This window comes from Periophthalmus magnuspinnatus, chromosome 6 (assembly GCF_009829125.3).
Source record: "Periophthalmus magnuspinnatus isolate fPerMag1 chromosome 6, fPerMag1.2.pri, whole genome shotgun sequence".
In the NCBI taxonomy this organism is placed as follows: domain Eukaryota; kingdom Metazoa; phylum Chordata; class Actinopteri; order Gobiiformes; family Gobiidae; genus Periophthalmus; species Periophthalmus magnuspinnatus.
In genome coordinates this window covers 5,408,706-5,431,643 of record NC_047131.1, presented here as the reverse complement: position 1 = coordinate 5,431,643, position 22,938 = coordinate 5,408,706, and the positions used below count along the sequence as shown (strand labels likewise).

Below are 22,938 nucleotides of genomic sequence, written 5' to 3'. Positions count from 1 at the left end.
AGTTCAGTACAGATTGGTAATTCCAGGGCTGAAATGATCCAAATGATTCTAGCAAAGGTGTGTGGAGTTTAAAAACACAGTGGAGCACTTCCTGTATTACCACATGATGACATCACAAGGTGGAACAGAGCATTTTCAGTTTAAGAGAACTCCTAGAGCTTAAATCAGCTGGGTTTGTGTGTTAAACATGTGTGAATGAAACAAAAACACAACTCCAGGTCTGTTTGTGATGAGGAAACAACATTATGACATAGATCAGAAATAGTGTAATATGAGCTCTTTAATGTCTGACATTCCCAGGAGATTCCCAGGAGATTCCCAGGAGATTCCCAGGAGATTCCCAGGAGATTCCCAGGAGATTCCCAGGAGATTCCCAGGAGATTCCCATTCTCTGTTCTTATTCATTTTCATCATGTTATTTATGTATTTATTGCTATTTTATCACAGTTTTGGATTGTGCAGATCATGTTTATATAATCCTTGAATGTAACTTCCATCTCAGTCGTGTCATTCCCTGTACCTCCTGTCTCCGTTCCTCTCTCTGTCCACTCCCTCTAACGCTCCTGTTACAGTGCGAGCACGGATCAGCTTCCCCCCCTCCGCAGCCTCCGCCGCTCAGATCCCTGCACGGCACAGATAACATGGTGAGTTTAAACAGACCTCTCAACACGTCTCAACCTTGAACGGCCTCCTCCTCTGGCGTTGTTTGACTTTTGCTGTTTTCTTCACTTTATCCCAGGCAAAGTTCCTCACACAAGATCAGATCAATGGTAAGTGAAGAGAATTATGAGCTTGAGATGATCCACAAAACGTGAAAAAGACTGTAAGAAAGTTATGGATCTAAAAGACTACTTGAATTCATACTTTTTTACACTTTTGTCCATCTGGTTTACATTTTCATTCAATAGAAAAATATGTTACTTTGAAATAAGACAATGTACTGGACCAGTCAGATACTCCTAAACTAAACAAGTGTCTAAACTACTCAAAGGTTTCATGTTTGGGCTGTGAGCTCCACGCTAAACACGTCTGAGTAATTATGTCATCTGTCTAAAGGAAACGAACAGAACACTAAAGTCAAGATGAATGTGACTGAAGCACGAAGTCTAATCAAATGAAGAAACTCACAGCACTAGTGATTACATTTTAAATACTGCAGTAGTTGGTAGGAGGTAGTAGTTGGTGGTAGTAGGTGCGATTGGTAGTAGAAGTAGTAGTTGTTGTTGTTGGTGGTGGTAGTAGTAGATGGTAGTAGTAATAGTAGTTGGTAGTAGTAGGTGCTATTGGTGGTAGTAGTGGTAGTAGTTGGTGGTGGTGATAGTAGCTGATGGTAGTAGATACAGTTGGTGGTACTAACTTGGTAGTAGGTAGGAGTATTTGTAATTGGTGGTAGTAGATAGTAGTTGGTTGTAGTAGTAGTAGTATTAGTAGCAGTAGTAGTAGTATTTATTCTGACATAGAAAGCAGCAGGAGTGAGTTAGTGCCGTTGAACAAAGTACTTGTGTTGCCCTTGTGTTCCTCGTGAGCAGATTAGTACAGCTGACCTGGTTACACTCACAGCTTCATACAGGAGCTTCATTCTTTTGGGTTTCACTGTATTTGGCAAAGCAGCAGTGATTAAAAGCTCATATTCTTTCATAGAGTTTAGGGATATTTTTGTAGTAGGGTCCTGCCCTGTCTCAAAAATGATAATACGAAATAAATATAAATAACACTTACACTTGTATAAATGTACTGGTAGCTTTAACTGTGTCATAGTATTGCTGCTAACAAAACAACAATACAATGAAAATAGACTTATGAGGTGAAACGAGATCTGACGCACTCACACGATATACAGTTATTTTGTATTTCTTATTTCGACACCGACACATTTCCTCTTGGTTCTTCATCAGGACACGTGTGTACTGATTGGGTTCTGTGGGATATGCTCAGTCGCCGTGGAATTCAGGCTACTATAAAATATACGTCAAGGACAACAGAAGAAATCCATGTTCAAAATGTAGAAAAAGTATGTGCTTGACCACATGTTGATATTGATTCTAGCCTGGATTTAAGATTTGAGTTAATGATACCCCCAGCCGTCAGGTGTTGGACCCTGGGGACCCCCTGCATGCCTGCATTCTGTGAACGTGCTGCTCTACTGAGACTTACACACACTTTCATGTTGGAAGCAGCAGAACCGTGTAAAGCTTTTGAGCATTATCCTGAGTTGAACTGCACCAGTGAAGCGCTGGAGTTATGTGCTCCTGTTCTTGTTCGTTTCGCTGAAGAATTTGATATTTGTTGGATTTGTTGGAAACATTTCAGTTCAGTGAGTTATTGACACATACAACCATCGGAGCTTTGCAGTAGTGGATTCTTGATGACACATTCCTCAGCATGTTTGAGAGGTTATCATTTTTAAATTAGGCAAGGTAAGTTTGTTTCTATAGCACAATTTGTACACAAGGCAATTCAAAGTACTTTACAGTATAAGAAATACAATTATGGTAAATATGGCAAATACAATTAAAATGATGGTATAATTTAAAGAAAGATTTACAGAGCTGGTTTAAGTGTGATTTAAAGGTCCTATATTACGCAAAATTGACTCTTGTGAATTAAAATATATGTTAAAATGTTATCACGTCATGAAAAACATACCTGGAGTTGTGTTTTGTTTCATTCACACACGTCTGAATAACCCTTTATTATTAGTCTGTCTACATCTCCAAAGCTCAAAATGCTCTGTTCCACCTTGTGATGTCATGTAGTGGTAGCTTTCATCTTATCAGCTACCTTTTAACTTTAGTTCAGTAGGGACTTCTGTGTAATCCCTTAGTTGTTAGAAGGAGAGGCGCAACTATTCCTTACACTGCGGGTGTGTCTGGAAAACTTCAGGGAATTTTCGGACAGTTTGAGATTCCGGTCTATTTCAAATCCACAAACACTTTAAGACAAAAACTGGTTCACCCAAAGGACAAAACCCAGAGACATAAATAATGTCCCAATGCTAATGCTAATTTTGAGGCATCATAAATATTAAAACAACGCCACAAACTGAAGTATTCTACATATAAAAATAGTTGGGTAGTCTTTTAATAATTGACATCACAAGGTGGAACAGAGTGTTTTCTGTTTGAGAGAATAACTCAGCCTAAATATGCAGGGTCTGTGTGTTAAACATGTGTGAATGAAACAAAACACAACTCCAGGTCCGTTTGTGATGAGGAAATGTTATAACAGATTAAAAATTAGTGTAATATGGGCCCTTTAAAAGGACTTTGTGTAACGATGAATGAATGAATTTGATTTCAAACATGCAAACTATAACCACAAGTCATCTCGCAAATAACATCACAAGAGCTGTCACAAGTCAAAAGTGAAATACGCTGTACTGAGGCTGAAGTTTTTATGTGTAAAAATGAGTGGGAGGATGCAAAACTTAAATCTCACGCTCTTTCCTAATTAGAACTTTAAGTGCATTTGACAGATTCATATATTTTTCTTACTATAATTTGGTTTGGTGGGATAGTACCCGAGGTAAATATTCATCATCATTTTACATCAACTAAGTGCCAGTTTGAAAAGAAAAGTAGAAAACAAAAAGTTGGAAAATACAGGAAGTAGCTAGAGTTCTAAACTTAAAGTAGCTGTGAGTTGTAAAACAGAATCCGTCTACATCAACCACAAGGAAGCTGTTTTAAACCCTCCTGAACAAAATAAAGGTGTCATTTATCTTTATTAGTCAAATCATAACTATTGTGTAATTGTAGACAAGTTTGATCCTTTGTTTACATTATGGTGGGTAGTTAACCTGTGTCCGTGTCCATCCAGGAAGCCTCTCTCTCCGTTACTGCTGCAGTGAGCCTCATCATTTTAGCACTGAAATGTTCGTATTAACCCTATAGCGTCGGATGCGATCGCCGCCAATAGACTCGTGGGTGTGGACTTTCCATCACCGTAACTCAACCAAATGTGCTTCATGTAAATTCAAACGGCGTCTCAAAGCAGAAACATGGGGCTCTTTAAATGTCACTGTCATTACGGTAATGTGCTTATGTTGTCCCTCGAAGATGACCAATCAGAGCGCAGGTGCTGCCGGAATTAACCAGTCAGTTTTTGTTTTGTTTTTTTGGCCCAGCATTGCAATTTCAGTTATGTTTGGATTTAATACAGTTGTTTAGCCCCATCCAGGTTCTTACGTCCCTAAGACACACTGGTAAACTTAATAACTGCAGGCTAATCCCCAATTCCCGGGGGCTATAACTGTCCATACATGAGAACAAGATTACCTTAAACTGAAAGAAAAGTTCAAAAGCACTTCAAAACAATACAAAACAACATCCGCGTTATGTACATTTTCTTAAAGCCAGTACATTACATACAGTAGCTGCGGTCATGTCCTGATTAACACAGTCTGAAGCGAGTGTTATGTTGCTGCCTTTGGGTCCACTGGCTCTATTTATAATTGGATTTTTTCTGTCTTTTAAAGAGGATTATTCACCCCGGAGTAGACCTTATGCATTTATTCTTATGCTTTAGTGATGCATTTGGGGTTTGTTGTTTAAAAACTGTAAAAAAATGCTTGCCGGTGGTGTGTGTGGTGTATTTAATTACTGCTGTTTATGCAGAACATATGGAGCTGCTGATGCTGTTGGTAGTTAAATTAGGTAAAGTCTGTCTTAATTAACTGGAGGATTTAATCTGTAGTGCATGTTTTGGGTTATTTGTTTTACTTTATAAGGATGTCCTATTGAAATTGCATCTTATTCTCTCAAAGGAGTCCCGAGTGCACAGTAAAAACATGAAACATTTACAGTTAATAAAATGCATAGGAGTGATGGGAGAAATCAGAGTGTCCAAAGGGAACTTCCCCAAGACTCAAACCCAGAACCGTCTTGCAGTGAGGTGGGTTTAACAAGCATCAGCTGCAAAGAGATGGGATGCTAAATATTAAAGGTCGAGGGAGTGTTCTAGGTAGAATTAAAACAAGGAAAAAACTTACCTTTGAAAGTTTCCTTAAAGGGCCTGTACCATATTTTTTCCCATGTATTTGAGCAAAATGAGTCGTCCCCCAGCACAGATATATTGTATAAACAGCTCTTGGCTTCAAAATAGATCATCTGTGTGCTGTCTGCATGTAATCTCTTTGCCCGTGATGGAATTCATTTAAATAGAACTGGGAAAAAACTGCTGAGTGACAGTATCAAACTAACACTGGAGTCTGCACCTATCAGACCTACTGAATGACTACTTAAGCATAGGGTAAAGAGCGTCTCAGGTGACTCTTTGACAAAACCAGCGCCCCCCTGTTTAGATTCATTAAAACACATTAATGTGCATATTTCATGTAGAATATCTCGTAGAAATGAAAGAAATTATCAGAGGTCATGTAACTTGGTTGACATCAATATTACTAATAATGACAAACCTAATTCTCAGGCGTCAAATCAATCCCAATCAAACAAAATAAAGCTATTATCCCTAATAAGTTAGGCATATTTGATATGCAAAACTTCAAAACAAGGAAGGGACTGGGAATTATGCACATGAATGTGCATAGTATTGTATCTAAATTAGATTACATTAAAGTCTGGGCAGGTCAAACAGATCCAGATATATTTATATTTTCTGAAACCTGGTTATCAAATAAAATAAGTGATAAGGAAATCAATATTGAAAACTATAAAGTTTTTTGCTGTGACAGGCAGGTCTAAAGGAGGTGGCGTTGCCATTTATGTCAAAGATCACCTGTCTGTGGATCTTCTATTCTCCTGTACAAAGCCTAAATGTTGAGTATCTGTTTGTGTCTGTTAGTTACGCAAATGATCCTGATAAAAAATTGGCTATTGCTGGTATTTATCGTGCCCCTTCAGCCCCTATAAATGCTCTTAATGATCTGTTCATGATGCTTTCTAAACTGGAAAATTATGAGGCCCTGATAATGGGTGATATAAATATTAACTGGCTGGAGAAAGAGTCCGAAACTTTGAAGGACCTATGCAATGGCCTAAATCTTACACAATTAATTTCTAATCCAACTAGACCTGACCCTACAAATTTGAATAAAGGCACACTCATTGATGTAATCTTAACAAACAAACCCCATAATTATGAGGCAAATGGTGTTTTTCCACTTGATTTTAGTGACCATTGTCCAATTGGATGTATCCAAAATACAAAAATGAAAAAGACATATCCATGTGTAAAGGTCAGAAGATCATATAAACATTTCAATGAGCTCCTTCATCTCTGACCTATATTACAGTGAGATCGGGTTAACATCAGCATTCCTTGACCCTGATATGGCCTTGAACTTTTTTATTGATACATTTAATGAAATTGTAGACTGGCATGTGCCTAAAAGAAAAATTAGAATGAAAAATTGTAATAATCCCTGGTTCAATTCAGAAACTGCACAATTAATTAGAGAAAGAAATGCTGCCTGGAAAACCGCTCACACAACTAGGTCTGAGTTGGATTGGGCAAGTTTTTGTCAGAAGAGAAATATCAGCAGTTAAAAAGGCAAAAACATCCTACTTCATGTCTGTGTTGATAGAGAGCCATGGAAATCCGACAAAGTTCTGGAGGACAATCAGATCCCTCTCTAAACCTAATAATTATACCTTACCAACTGATATTTTATTAGATTCCGGTATTATAAATTCTAAAGAGGAAATATGTGATGCTTTCAATAGACATTTTATCTCTGCATGTGATATGTTGAACAATGATGGTCCTTCTGATCTTGATTATATTGAATCTGAACCTCGGACAGATAACCACATTTTTTCTTTAAGACCTTTCAGTTACATGGAGGTCTTAAATGCTCTCCGCTCCATAGACCCAAAGAAGTCCACGGGAGCTGACGATCTCGATCCAAAACTTCTTTTATTAGCTGCCCCATTCAACCTCTTTTACATATTTTTAATTTGACAATGCAAATGGCAATTATATCGGAATTATGGAAAACAGCACATGTTTTGCCTTTACATAAAGGTGGAACAACTAAAAATGTAAATAATTTCCGGCCAATATCTAAATGACCTTGTCTTGCAAAAGTTTTAGAAAAGTTAGTTTCAAATCAAAAGTTACAGGTTATTTAAATAATTGCTCCATTTTGAAGTCTTATCAGTCGGGTTTCAGAAAAGGGCATTGTACTGTCACGGCAACCACAAACATTTTAAATGACATTTTATCAGCCCTTGATGATAAACAAGATTGTGTAGCTCTGTTTATTGATTAACTAAAGCTTTCGATTCAGTGGATCATGGAGTCCTCCCGAACCGTCTGAAGCAGATTGGATTTGACAATGCTACATGTAACTAGTTCCAAAATTATCTTTCAAACAAAACCCAGGCAGTAGTAGCCAATGGTTTTAAATCAGATTTTTTAACTTTAAGTAAAGGAGTGCCCCAAGGCTCAATTTTGGGCCCCCTACTTTTTACTATTTTTTATTAATTCTATTGGTCACAATTTAAAAGAAAGCCACATACATTTATATGCAGATGATGCTGTTTTGTATACAACTACTCCTTCTGCTGATCAGGCACTTTTAAAACTGCAGCAAGATTTTAATGAAATCCAAAACTCCCTCATAAATCTTAAGCTGTTTTTGAATGCAAGTAAAACTAAGTATATATATAAAAAGACATTTCAGTAACATGCAAGCTACAAATCTTTACATGCTAAATGGTACGTCCATTGAAAGAGTCGACACTTATAAATATCTTGAGTTTTGGCTTGATGAAAACTTATCCTTTAAAAAACATATCTCAGAATTATGTAATAGTTTAAAATCTAAATTATCATTTTATTGCAGAAACAAATATTGTATCTCAATGAGTTACAGAAAAGAAAAAGTGCAAGCGACCTTCCTGTCCGTATTGGATTATGGGGATGTGGTGTATGTGCAGACTTCAGCCTCTGCTTTGAAACCACTGGATCCACTATTTCACTCGGCCCTTCGTTTTATTACAGGGGATGGATTTGTAACTCATCACTGTACGCTCTATGAAAAAGTGGGTTGGCCATCACTGTCTGTTAGAAGAGAACAGCACTGCATTAAGTTTATCTATAAGGGATTACTTCAAAAACTGCCAGAATACCTCACCTGTTTGTTAATTATTGATACCGGAACATTTAACACCAGATCACATGATGCATAAGGCTAAGGACGAGCCAGAACTGAGATGGGAAAGAGGCTTTTAGCTGTTTTGCTTCACAAAAATGGAATATGCTCCAAGGAAAAGCAAAACTGGACACATTGGTGACACAATTGCCATTGCAATTTAATAATCTGATAACAAACTTTTATTTACACACCTGCACTTGTTATTGATGTTTTTTTATGGACTTATTTGTTTTGATTGTTTTTTCAGTTTGTGTTGTATTTTAAACAGGGCACCCATGAAAAAGAGAGCCCAAGTGCTCTCATTGGGTCCCCCTGTATAAATAAAGATAAATAAATAAATGTAGATAAAAAGCATTTTAGTGTCCCCATAATCAGGAAGTGTGCGCTCACCATGCTAGTTGTTGTTAGAATTATCTGAAAATTGTGAAAGGCACTTATAAACTCATCATGGTGAAGAATTAGAATGCTCTGAATGCCTAAAGTAAGTGAGGAATAACTTTGAACCACGGCAATTTGTTCAGGTTTTGCTGCGTGAATGTGCGATTATGTGGAGCAGATTGGAGAGGTAAGGAGAAGCGAGACTGTAGAGAACCTTGAAAGTGTACCTGAGAATTTGAAATTAATTTAATGAGGAGAGAGTGCAGTTGGTGAAGGACATGGAGAGATGTGGAGAGAAGGCAGGGATCTGGGATTTATGCAGCTGAATTCTGGACCAGTTGAGGTTTACAGAGGGATTTGAGATAGCGCTGCAAGAGAAATCACGATTGAAAGTTTAATCTTAGCAATTCTCAAAGGCTGTAATTTTTAAAGTACCAATTCATTTCCTCCTCAGTCAACAAAATCTCCAGTCCAAGTCTTATTCTCCATGAAGATCAGCTAACCTTGTAGTTTAGATGTGTACAAACATGTTCTGAAATGGGATTGTTGTATTAGTTATTGTGTTATTTCAATCTTTTTGACAATTTCTCTGGATGTGTTTAACTGTGAACAAAATCCTATTACAAAAACATAAACTGCAAATCTAATTTCAGAAAAATCACAAGATATTATTAATCCCAAAATCAATCAGTGACTGCCCACCCCTTTGTTTCGGAAGTATCCCTAACCCTAAACCCTAACCCTATGTAAATATTATTAAAAGACCTATACTTTTATTTAACTGTTTCCGAAATAGTATAAACCACTAAGTTATTAAAGAATTTTGCAGAATTTTAAACATGCTTTTTGGACTTAATAGTCACTTTATGGAAACTCTTCATATTTTAATTTTTTGAAAAGTCTATGGGAAAAATGAATGGAAAATTTAGCACAGTGGATTCTGAAGTGGACTGTTGAACCCCAATTGAGAGAGATTTAGGAGTGACTTACGATAGTCGAGACGAGAAGTGACAAGGCTGCTGACAAGGACACAAGCAGAGCGGCAGTGAGGCGGAGGCAGAGGCGGTGGAAGTTGTGTCGATAGAAATAGGCAGAGTAAGTAATGTGATGGATGTGTTTCTGAAGGGAGAGAGAGGCGTCCCATTCTCTGTCGAGCACTTTCAGAATGAAGACCTCACTTTCCAGTACAGCCTTTCACTCTCCTGGGTAAACAGCACATACATCGGGACTAATGGGCTGAATCTAACTGGAGCCACCTCTACCATACGGCAATACACGGAGAAGAAAAGCCCACAGCAATGACACATCTATAAAAACATGTGTGAGTCGAGACAAAATGGCTTTTAAAACTCATTCTACACTCTACATTTATGAGAGGTAAATATCTTTGTAGAGTAATGTCTGCAAAGGGACAGGTTCTGAATAAAAACATAAAAAGGCATATTTAATTATAATCAACTCCAGCAGTCAAACAAAAAATCTCCAATAAAAATTTTACATGTAATCTATGTTGTAATGAGGGCCATATACCATTCTGTCCAAGTAAAGTATTTCTGAAAAGTGTTCTTCAAATTTTATTCTGTTCAGATATTTGATATTTTTTTCTATTTTAATGCCGTAAAATACATTTCTGTAAATAATGAACACAAATCAGGCTGTAGATTTCAATGCCCGTTACTACTTAAACCACACAAACTAAATTACAATAATCAACTTTTTTAAAAAAAGGAAAAAACACCCAATAAATGCATGGATCTGACAGAGGTAACAAAAAACACATCAGAGTTGACAAAAATGAGAACACTGCTGAAAAGTGAACACGTGTTTGACTCCAGATGGAAACAGAGGCTCCACGTTTAACACTGACTGTACTTCACTAAACTAATGCACCAGCACACTGCCCATAGGAGCGAGTCCTCTGTGCCTCCTCATCCACCCCTGTATCTCATCTGCATTCAGCCTTTCACCTCCTCCTCCACTCCAGGGATGCTCCAATGTTTCTCTCCTCTTCTTTCCCCTCTCCTCTGCCCCTCCATGAATTTTTATTCTTAGTAATTTTACATATTTACTTTACCTTTGACCTTTTGAAGCACAAGTGTCACAACAAGACTGTGACAATACTGATTAAAGAGATGAAAAATGTAAAAACCGATCTATTACACATTTTGGTTTGGAAAACTGGGAATTAAAGTTGGTGGGTTTGTCAACTCTGTCACACATTCAGCTCGATGTTATAAAATATATGAATATATATATGAATATATGACACTTAAATCATGAAATGGCAATATGATCCATTTCTAAGCTCACAAACAATATTTTACATTTAAGGGCTACGAGTGGATTTGTCAACTCCATCAGTGAGCAACTCTGATGGAGTAAAAAATGCAGGTTTTTCTCTTGTTAAATATACAGTATATGGTACACTGCAGCTCATTTGTTTTTGTTTCATATGTGAGCAGCTCTGATGACCTCACTAAAGACTCCAGTAGTGTTTGAATAAATGTGTCACACTGGACTGACAGACTTGACATGTCCCAGCTGTGGTAGCACGAGTTTCAACATTGTTGGGTCTGAAATATAAACGTGACCAGACTGTGTGAGGTAGTGCTTTTTTCAGCACTACCTCATACAGTCTGTGAGGCAGTGCTGAACACAGGGACAGATTTAAATCATTAATTTAGCGCCTGATTTAATCAGGTCAGTGAAGTGTCTGACGGAGTTCACAAAAAGACAGGACATTTTGACAAGCTGAATATTTAAGAAAAAATAAAAATATTTGTATTATTCATTTATATATATATATTGAGTTTTTAAATTTTTCTTGAGCAAATGAACACTCTTGATGAACAACCCTGGACAAACAAAATGATAATGGCTTCAAAATTTACATTTATATTTATGTCATAATTGTTCAGAAACATCAAAAATACTTTTAAATAAATGGCTCCAGATCTCCCTTACATTTAACTTGAGAATGACAATTATGACCTTTTGAAAATATTTTATCTACAAATGACTGTGTTTTAGTGTTTTAGAAAGAACCAGTTTTGTCCTGACTCTCAAGAATCACAGATAGAAAAATATAATATAATATAATATAATATAACATTATACAATATAATACAATATAATAAGTGTAAAAATTGGGTTTTATGCAAATAGATCTTTGAGCTTTCTATTACTTTGTTCTCTCATCACAAACATAAGGATGAAGAGGGTTTAAATGTCATCCAGGCATGTTTGAGCAATTTAGTGATCTCTCCCAGGCCATACTCTCCTTATAGTTAGCTGTAAGATTCTGTACAAGGCTCCACCCACAAGCCTACGTCACCCATGCTCCCACAAGACAATTCTCCATAAATATACACAAAATGATACAAAACTACAAAGCAACTTAACAAACCTGATGTGATGTGAAGAAGTTTCATTAGTGGGATGCAGCTGATTGTGTTGTGATTGTGCTCTGAAGGGGGAGTGACTTAGCGTGGAGAGCAAAGAGAGAGGGAGTCAGAGCATTCATTAATAAAGAGTAACATGGTGATCTAAATATGTTATGTTTTAACACTTATTACCCCAGAGAAGTAGCATACAGAACAGACAGCATTGTTCCATTTAAAATAAACAGTGCCATGCCCAGGGGTCATCGAGCCCAGGGACAGACTCTTCTCCTTTGTGTATGTGATGTGTGTATTATGTATGTTCTGTTTTGTTCAGTTTAATAAAAATGATGATTAAAAACAGTATGACACCCAGACTCTTGCCCTTCTGGGATGTCGACACAATGCAGCTGTCAGTGAAGAGTATGCACTGAAATGTGAATAAACCACAGCTACTACAGAACTAAAGAACTGCAACCCTTTACCAGCCACTAGAGGGCCCTATAGAGCATAAACTGGGAACCACCACTGAAAGAGCCGGGACTGTTCAGAGTGTGTTTGCATGTACTTACCAGGTTATATGAGACTGCAGTAGGATGACCACATGACTTTTGGTTGTCCTGTATGTTTTGTTGCTATAGTAGTTATATTATGTGTGATATTTGTGTGAATCCCTCCACGTCCCTCCACATTCAAACACTTGTCCCTCTTTTTGTATGTGCAGACTTTAAGGAGTGCTTCTCCCTGTATGACCGCCAGAGGAATGGCAGAATCCAGGCCTCAGACCTGATGTTGGTCATGAGGTGTTTGGGCTCCAGTCCCACCCCCAATGAAGTACACCGCCACCTGCTGATCCACAACATAGGTACAGCTCACATGTGTGTACATGCACAATGAGGAAACAGTGATAGTAGGGCTAAACCATTTGGAAAAACATTGCAATTGTGATTCGATTTGCAATTTATGTTTTAATAACAGGATTGTGTTGAAGGTTCACATTTTAAATGCATCAAGAACTGACAAATAAACTGAAATATGAACTGACAAACTAACACAAAAATCCCATTTCAGATCGTGTTTGACCATGTTTGAAATGATGGTACTTCAAAAATTGCAACTTTTATGTTTTGCTTATTGAGTCCATTCAAATTGTGATTTTAATTAAACTAGATTTATCTTGCAGCGTTAAATCAGAGGTAAAGGACTTGTCCCAGTGCAGATATATTGTATAAGCAGCTCTTGAGGTCAAAATAAGTCTGCTGTGTGCTCTCTGTATCTAATTAGAAATACTTATAATGTCCAATAATCAGGATGTACTTGTTAGCATGCTAGTTTTTACTACTTTATTGCAGTGTTTTCTGTTTTTGAGTAGTATTCTCATTTTTATATATTGACTGTACACTGGGACATGAGAAAAAAAAATCTGATAATGCACATAGTTGTTCAGAGTCCTCTTCTCCAAGAACTTAGTTCAATCTCTTCTGTTCTAGTGTTGTCAAGGTACTACAATTTCAAATTTGATTTCAATACTAAAGAATAAACTTGGTACTTAGCACTGATTTCGTTACCACAGTGATAATTAAAAACACTTAGAACATGTTTTTCGTATCGATACTTGCTCAAGTAACTGTCTAGTTTCGATACTCGTTTTAATATCACTTAGTATCTGATGTTTGATACTTTTGACAGCCCTCTTTTGCTCTGTATTTACTTCACAGTATTCTTCTTTACACTGATTTTCCTTTGACACATCAAAAGTATTTGCATGAAGGATTTTTCTGGACACAACCTTAGAACAGATGTTTAGACAACAAAGCACAAGCAGCACACTTTCATCCCAAAATGCAACAGCCAAGTTTCGGGCTGTTCTGGGTGAGCGATCAATCCCATTCAGTGTTAATTAGATTGAGACTGCACAGAGCTGTCTGGTTTGATCACAACGTGCTGCTAAAACAAAGTTAGCATGATTATGTTTAAGGTTTTATACAAAAATCTTGCCTAAAAATTTGGTGAAGTTTATCATTTTACTTTCTGGTTGGACATGGGTAATAGATGTGACAAATGTAACCTAGCAACCATAATGTAAACAAGGGCCAAAATGTGTCTAAATTACACAATAGTTATGACTAGACTAATAAAAATAACTGATAACACTTTTGTTTTGTGAAATTAATGAAGTTTAAAGTGAAAAATTGCTTTCTTTTGCGTAAATTGTTGCTGAATTTTAAAACTAATTTTCGGCATTGATGACACTCAAACTGCTACTTGACTGATATTAAACCGTAGATATTTACCACAAGGTAATAAGCAGAAAAACATGAAAAGCTGTTATATGCACCTTAAAGCCACAGTATGTATTTTTTTTTTCAGCAAAGAGCATAAAAAAGGGCTTGCATCTCCACAAACCTGGTTCTTATTTGACCTTTTCCTGCTTGTTTTCCATGGAAATGTTGTTCCTTGGCTAGAATATTCCACGGTAAGCCATAACACTCACTATCTTCATGCAGAATGTTCCGTAGTATGGTTTTAACTCCCTATTTCCATGGAATCGTGCAGGTGATTGAGTTCATAAGGGGCCATTTTGTCAAACCAAACCTCTGACTTACTTGATGGAAGCTAAAACTATTATAATTGATGTTCAAAATGAAACCACATTATTTGCATTACCACAAGCCTATTTATATCTATTCCCCTGCTTCATGTACAACATTCCCTGAGTGTCCTGACTGACTCCTCAGCACTAACCCAGATGTCCCGTATGAGGTGATGCTACTGACCTGCGCCTCAAGGACTCCACTCATGATTTACTGCTGTTGTGTTTTCTGTGCTTTACATATCACACGTTTACACAGTTTGAGGGTGGAGGAGTGACACTGCAGCGCCCCCTGTGCTCAGCTGTGGGAGTTGATTTATGAACTGCAAGAACAAACAGGGGGAAGGAGGGCAGAGGAAAGACACACAAAGAGACATGATGGTAAACAACAGGAGCGGAGCTGTAGGGCAGGCTTCACCAGAGGGACACGAACAGTTTCATCTGCTGTACTCAAGTTCTTTGCAGTTTTATGGACATATAAGAAGCAAAATATATGTTTAACCCAAAACTTGAAAAACTCTACTGCATGATGTCATCAGGTGGTAATCCAGGAAGTGTTCCTCTGCATTTTTAAAGTCCATACATCTTCACCAGGCTGCAATTTTAGTGCTCAAATTGGCTTCACTAAGCAGCTGACCAACTTTAAAGGTAACAAAAATAGCTTATTTAACTCCCCTCTCAAACCATTTCTTTTCTCTGGTTAAGATCTGAACCTCACTATCATCAAAGGAGTGGTTAGTGTCTTTAAGATGTAGATGTACAGCAGACTGGGGTCCAGAGGAGCTCTCTCGATGGTGTTGGTACATTCTATTATGAAGTGTCTGTTCAGTTTCTCCAGTGTAACGCTCACTGCACTCTTCACTACACTGAATGGAGTAGACCACATTACTTTGTTTATATCTCAGGGTTTTGTCCTTTGGGTGAACCAGTTTCAGTCTTAAAATGTTTGTAGGTTTGAAATAGATAATAATCTCAAACTGTCTGAAAACAGCAGGTATTGGTCAGTGTGTGTGGGTTTCCTGAAGACTTCTACCTTATGCACTGACATTATTTTATATGAAAAATGCCTCCACGTTCTGCTGGAGTGTCCCTCTGTTGTGTTGTGTTGCCCATAGTACTGAGAGGCAGAACTATGGCCAACACAACAGACTAAATGTGTTTTTTTTCCTTTTTATTCCCTCATTTTTGTCCATGGAGCTGTTGTTTTCACTCCACAATAATGATTTCCTCAACTCGTGGACTCATAAACATCTTATTTAAAAAGAGAAGAGCCTGAGTCTGTATCAGTGACGACTGTGAGTGTAGCTGCACTGTCTCTGTTGTTGTGCTTGTGTCTGATATATGATGATAATCTATGACACCTGTGGATCATTTTGTTATAATTTGCACATTTTAAGTCACAATATTCATCTAAAACGACTCAATAAAAGAAACAGGTCCGCTGACCTCCAAAAGAAAACTGCGGTGCACAATGGGAGTTGATGTCGCCATAATCATCCTCACAACAAAGAGCCGTGCAGCTGTCGGCGCCCCCTATGGATAGCTGCACATCACACTAGCGAACTGTGGATTTTATTTTATTTTTTGTTTGTACCAAAATGACAACACGACACTGCTGAATCCTATCACTAATTACATGCATAGGTCACAGTTGGCGTTTGCCGATAGCGGTGAAAAGGGCTTGATCGGCAATATGGGGTCTTGAAAATAAGTAATTAAAGATTGCTCAAACATGCACAAATCACTCCAAATACAACTTCAGAAGATAAATGAGAAGGAAACAACTATAACTCGGTCCAAAGCTCTGAAAAGTTACTAGTACTGCTTTTCTAGTGTTGACTTGATTTTGCAGCGTCGTAGACTTTTATACTTGTGTTAAACTGTAGCAGCTTTTTCACGTTTTAGATTTAGTGTTTTGAGCTTTTATAGAAGAAAATGTCATCACTCACCATTGACATTCATATAGCTATAGTTCCAAAAGTTGTCATGTCATCTGCACAACCTCTAATGCTAGACACAGTTCAGGGCATACTGTGGAACTTTTCAAAGCTATAGCATCTCCACGTAGACAAGCAGGTGGCAGACCCTCCATTAAAGTCACGCAGTGCACCTTTAAAGCTCACAGTTGGCGGGATTCACTCTTATCTCTTCCTAAAGTTTTGTAAAGTTCCATTATAAAGGACTATTTAATTGAGCCTTGAGAATTTCAAACTTTGTAATGTAACATTTGTATTCCAGGCGTCAGTCCAGACAACTACACAGGTCAAGAGAGCCATTCCCCTTGTTCGAACTTGTACTTAAGCTAATTTATAACTGTCAAACGGCTAACACGTCCCATAGCTTTAATAAATTCCTCTTTGCGTTTGGCTTGTGGGCAGTTTCTTAGCAAAGCCATTTTAGCCATTAGCATATCCCCAGGTCATTTTTAATTCTATACAACGTGAATTAGCGCCGAAAGGGAGCGCTTGTAGAATGTCAGCACTCCTGTATGGCTTTTTGCAATGTGTTGGTTAAATAGTTCAAAGCGTCCTTCTCTGAACACGGCAAGAATGTTCCAACAGGAGCAGGAATTTCAAATAGGAATTTCATGAATGACGCTGTAGCTGGAATGACAAGCATGAAAGTGGCCTTAGAATTGTGTTCAGCGTGCACCGTCCTGGGAATATGAGGTTTGATTCCAGCTCTACGGCGTGTGGTTGCTGTGTCGTGCACCATGTGTGTGAATGGGGTGTGTGAGTGTTTAGTCCTAGTCATATGTGCGACTGGGTTTAGCTTTCTGTTATAGGCAATATTTTGAGGACTTATCACCATTTAAAGATAACATGCTTTTGTTTTAAATTGTTAATCGCTATGACTACAGTCCGAATTAAGGGGGCGCTGCAGCTGGTACAAAAGTATAGCTTACTTAGCCTCCTGCAAGTGTCGGTATAACAAATTAATAATAGATGACCTCACACCTCTGAACGGGACTAAAGAAAGATTACTATTACTTCAAGTTAAAGGAGCTGTTTTAAATTTTTTGCTTGTCTCAATGTAGATGTCACTTAGAATGCGTCATTAAACATTAAACCTGTATTTACTGCATTTATAGTAGGCCCCCCATCCACTCTCTCCAAATCTAACAGCTTTTCAATCAACATCAACAACTCAACTGTCCATCCTTCCCCTCAGGTCAAGAGTCTGGGTGTCATCCTTGACAGTACACTTTCCTTTCACTCACACATAAATAATGTCACCCGGACTGCATATTTCCACTTACGCAATATCTCTCGTCTTCGCCCCTCCCTCACTCCTCACACCACTGCCATTCTAGTCCACAGCCTTGTAACTTCCTGCATTGATTACTGTAACTCTCTTGTCTTTGGTCTCCCCAATAAATCCCTCCAGAAACTGCAGCTTCTTCAGAACTCTGCAGCCCGGGTCATAACACGGACCCCCACTATCCACCGCATCACCCCCGTCCTACAACACCTCCACTGGCTCCCCATAAAATAGAGAATTAACTTCAAAATACTAATTACCACCTTCAAAGCACAACCCAGCCCCTTCATACATATCTGACCTCCTCCACATTGCTGCTCCTGCCCGCACTCTCCGCTCCTCCTCCTCTCTCCAGCTCACTGTACCCTCTGCCCGCTTTCAGCCGCTCTGCCCCCCAGCTCTGGAACTCTCTCCCTCCTGATCTCCGCACCTTGGACTCTCTTCCACTCTTCAAATCCAGACTCAAAACTCACCTGTTTAGACTGCCCTACCTCTTGTAACCAATCACACATCTTTTATCAATCAGTTTTTTTGTCATGTTTTATTGTATTTGTATGTTTTTATCTCATTTTTATCTTGTTCAGTGTCCTTGGGTGTTTTGAAAAGCGCTTATAAATAAAATGCATTATTATTTATTCAGTTACATGTGCTTTTACAGGTTGCAAAAATCTGCATTCTGACAATAAGTAGAGTCACTTCTCCACAGATCTGACCTGTCACTAACCTTAGGTCACCTGCTTGCCTCTATAAATGAGTTAAAAGACATCGTAATGATATGATATTTGTGTTTAGTTCAGAGTTGACACATTTTGTTGTTCTTTTATCTGTTTATGTGTTGTTAATGTAGCTGCGTTTTGGTTGCTATGCCGACCAGTTGACGTGAAGATTTTATTGGTCAGTCACTGGTCTGTTTTGGAGACTGGCTCTAGTTGAGACTCCTGTGGTTTTGCTCTTGTTTTGCTGAGAGTTACAGCCTACAGTAGCCCTTGTGTTAAAAAGAAAGAAATAGAAATAGAAATTTGGCGTATTTCCTTACACCAATTTATCATTTTAAGGCCATACTGTGGAACATCCCAGAGCAATAACATCTCCATGGAGACAAGCAGATGGTAGACTTTCTATACCAGAAAAGTTGCACTGTTCATGTAATGTCAGCACGCAGAAATCCAACGCTTTATCCGGTTTCAGTTTGAATAGTTTTGCCTTTGTTTTTAATATTCCCCTTGTGTGCACAGCTCTTGTGTCTCGTCTTTCTAATACATTTCTAATCTCTTCCGAGCAGACTTTATGAAGCGAACATAATTAACAGCACACGGATATCACCACTGCCGTGTTCGCTTTACATGTTTACCGATTACACCACGAGCTGCTCCTCTGTTTGAACTACTAATTCAGAGCCACAACATTGTCTTTGCTTTATTATTGCCACTGACTCCTCCCACACTGACCTCATTTTACCAAACGCACAAACACAGCCCTACAGTGTACTGCCATCTCAAAATATATGCACTCAAGGGTACATGTAGTATGAGTAATGTTACTTCAAAATAATATTATTCAAGTAGAAGTGCAAAGTAGTCCTAGAAATTACACACGCAAGAGTAAAAAAGTATTTGGGAAAAGTACTACTCAAGCAACTAAAAGAGTAACTGTGATTTATAATTTAGGTAATGTCATTGGAAGGATAAAATAAATAAAAACAGACACAAATCATATCTGAAGGACCTGCAAGAAACACAAATGTTCAAATCATTTCAAATTATCAACATGAAGCTTTTGTAGATGTATTCACAGAGGGAATTAAGAGTACTTTTACTAAAAATACCTCTCACTAGGTGTAAATGTATGCTGCTAGAAAAGTACAATGTTTTTAAAAAGTCACTCGGGTAAATGTAGCTGAGTACTACCCACTTCTGATCTGAATACACAAGTCTGTAGTTGTGATAATTAAAGCGAGGTGAGCCCTGAGGTGGAATCAAACTGATGCCAAGGCTAATTAAATTCAGATGTCCATGTTCCAAACAAGGTTAACTTACATCTTTTCCATTTACCTCATTAAAACTACTTTTTTCCCAATTAAATAATACGTTTATGGTACAAAAAGCCTAGATTCCATTGCACGAAACCCCATATTTCTTTCAAAAACCTTTGGAGTGAATGAAACAAAACACAACTCTATGTATGTTTATCTTCAATTAAAGGCCCATTATGTAACTTTTCTGGTGAAGGGTCTGCCGCTTGCTCGTCTTCTTCATGGAGATGTTATTGCTTTGCCTGTAATGTTCCACAGTATGGCATTAGGTGTATCTATCTCCAGGAGGACAAACCAAATTACAGGCCAGATCTGTAATGGGGTGCAGGTATTTACCGTATATTAACAATAAATATTTTTTTTTTTTTTAAATGCAGTTGAATAAATGCAAGCCAGACAAATGTAATGCCATAGTGTGGAACTTTCTAAAGGAGGTGGAAGAGTCGCCACCAGAAAAATTACAATTAACAGCAGTATAATTAAGGGTTAAAATCTGAAAAGATGGATTTGACAGAAAACAAGACTTTTTAAAGCACTTTTAAGGACAAATATGTTCAAAGAATCACCAGCAGCTGCTCTCTACAAACTCTTTTAAAACATTTGATTGGACTTGAGCCTGAGCTGTGCTGTGACACTAATATAATCCCTGTATTTTTTTTCTCAGAGCACGGAGGAGAGCTGGACTTCTCCACCTTCCTCACTGTCATGCACCGGCAGCTCCAGCAGGAGGCGCCAGAGGAGGAGATCCTGGAGGCGCTGAGGATGGCCGACAAAGAGCAGAAGGGCTACATCCTGGTGTCGGAGCTGAGGGCCAAGCTCACCTGTCTGGGGGAGAGGCTGACAGACAGGGAGGGTGAGCAACCACACCACCCACGCAACACAACAGACCATCCCTTTAAGTCTGGTGTAGTAGGTGACACTGGCTCCGCCCACACATCTTATTGGCACTGCTGGGTTTCAGATGACATTCTATGATATTTAAAGGGCCCATATTCTGTTATTGTCTGACATGTGCTGTAATGCCGTTTCCTCATCACAAACAGACCTGGAGTTGTGTTTTGTTTTAATCACACATGTTTAACACATAAACCCTGCAAATTTAAGCTGAATTCTTCTCTCACACAAAAGGCACCTTGTGATGTCATGTGGTAACAGGAAGTGCTCCACTGTGTTTTTAAACTCCATACACTTACAGTAGAAGAATTTGGATCATTTCAGCCCTGGAACTGCAAAACTCTACTGAACTAAAAGTAAAAGGTAGACGTTCCCTTGAAATCTACCATCATGACATCACAAACAGGAACAGAGCATTTTGAGCTTTTGGAGATCTAGACAGACTAATAATAAAAATGAAAGGCCCGGCCACCAGGCGCTCGCTGCCGAGTACCCACCCCTTGCCTGGCTCCAGGGTGGGGCCCCGGTAACGCCAGTCCGGGCGACGTAACTGGCCTTGTTCTACTGCTCATCATATGTTCTGAACCACTCTTAGTCTGACCCATCCCCCAGGACCTGTTTGCCATTGGTGACCCTACCAGGGACATGAAGCCCCCGATAACATAGCTCCCAGGATCATTTGGGTGCTTCAACCTCTGCACCGCGTTAAGGTGGCAGTTCAGGGAGGGGCCGGGAGGAGGGAATATGTCTCTCAGCTGGCCTGGGAACGCCTTGGGGTCCCACCGGAGGAGTTGGAGGATATGTCTGGGGTGAGAGAAGTCTGGGAGTATATTACACTATATTACACAAACTTGACTCTTATGAGATTTAAGTCATGTTATAATGCTGGTACCTCCTCAGAAATATAGCTGGATGTTTGAGTAAGTCCGTCCACATCTCCAAAGCTCAAAATGCTCTGACGCTGTAATTTTTAAGTGAACAGCTCCTTTTACCTTTACTTCAGTAGAGATGGGCGATTCTAGGGCTGAAATCATCCACAGTGGTGCACTTCCTGTATTACCACATGACATCACAAGGTGGAACAGAGTGAAGAGAAGAAGTAAATTGGCAGGGTTTGTGTGTTAAACATGTTAATGAAACAAAACACAACTCCAGGTCTGTTTGTGATGAGGAAACATAACATAGATCAGAAAATATTGTGATATGTGCCCTTTAAGTCCAATGTTTCCATCTTTCCATGACTGAGTGTACACACCATCTCCTTGTCTCATGATGATGTAATGCTTTGACGATAATGTTCTGTGGTTTGGCTTTTGGCAGTGTCAGTTTTCTGTTGAAGGATTCTCCACCAGCTCTAATCTCCTCTGGGTGTTATTCTTTGCCTGTAATGTTCCACAGTACGACATTAAACTTGTCTGTATATTTGGAATTAATTCCCTCTCACTCCCTCTCTCCTCCTCTCCTCTTTGTCTCCTCCTTCCTCTCACTCCCTCTCTCCTCTCCTCTTTGTCTCTCCTCCTTCCTCTCACTCCCTCTCTCCTCTTTGTCTCTCCTCCTTCCTCTCACTCCCTCTCTCCTCCTCTCCTCTTTGTCTCCTCCTTCCTCTCACTCCCTCTCTCCTCCTCTCCTCTTTGTCTCTCCTCCTTCCTCTCACTCCCTCTCTCCTCCTCTCCTCTTTGTCCCCTCCTTCCTCTCACTCCCTCTCTTCTCCTCTCTATGGTTCAGTTTTCTCTGAACAATAGAGAACCTCTCTCCTGGTCAGGTTTGTGGAGATGGAGCATGTTTTCCAGTGCAAAATACATAAGCAAAATGTATTTTTGTTTTTATGCTAAAAAGTTATGTACTGTGGCTTTAATTTATCACAAGAGGGGAAGAATAAAAGCTTATTTTGACCATGTTAAAGTTGTTTCCCCTTCTCTAAAAACAGTATTTAGAGTGATTCGTGCATATTTAGGTCATCTTTATTCTTCTGCATTCAAGACGTCCTTGCTGCGATCTACCCCCATTTTCACTGCCGCTGGCACACGCCCACTCCTCTGTACGCACTTCATTTTCCAATTTTAGTTTCTTAATCGGTGATAGGCGAAGGGTTCGGCAGCATCGCGTCGTCATTTTGGCACAGTAAAAAAAGCAGCTGTGTCACTTACACTGAAGCACATTTGCTTTGTTGCCTTGTGTTCCAGTGGACGACCTGCTGAAGGAGGCAGGAGTGGGGGCAGATGGGAGAGTTTACTGTGAGCAGTTTGCCAAAGCTGTGGCTCGATCCTGCTCCAAGAGATGA

The 22,938-nt window shown here is 38.9% G+C and overlaps 1 protein-coding gene across 1 annotated transcript; it reads left to right on the top strand.

The window, feature by feature from the left end:
- Positions 1 to 697: 697 nt before the first annotated feature.
- Positions 698 to 22,938, top strand: LOC117372598 (calmodulin-like protein 4). The gene is made up of 4 exons (XM_033968423.2): positions 698 to 770; positions 12,602 to 12,742; positions 20,428 to 20,616; positions 22,841 to 22,938. The coding sequence occupies exons 2-4, from the start codon at positions 12,667 to 12,669 to the stop codon at positions 22,936 to 22,938; spliced, it is 363 nt and encodes a 120-aa protein (XP_033824314.1). The 5' UTR covers positions 698 to 770; positions 12,602 to 12,666.

Bases quoted from the DNA above. Each gene is read 5' to 3' on its own strand.
- LOC117372598 (XM_033968423.2), top strand. From the start codon at position 12,667: ATGTTGGTCATGAGGTGTTTGGGCTCCAGTCCCACCCCCAATGAAGTA. The intron at 12,743-20,427 runs GTACAGCTCACA...TTTTTTTCTCAG, and splicing joins CCTGCTGATCCACAACATAG to AGCACGGAGGAGAGCTGGAC. The intron at 20,617-22,840 runs GTGAGCAACCAC...CTTGTGTTCCAG, and splicing joins GAGGCTGACAGACAGGGAGG to TGGACGACCTGCTGAAGGAG.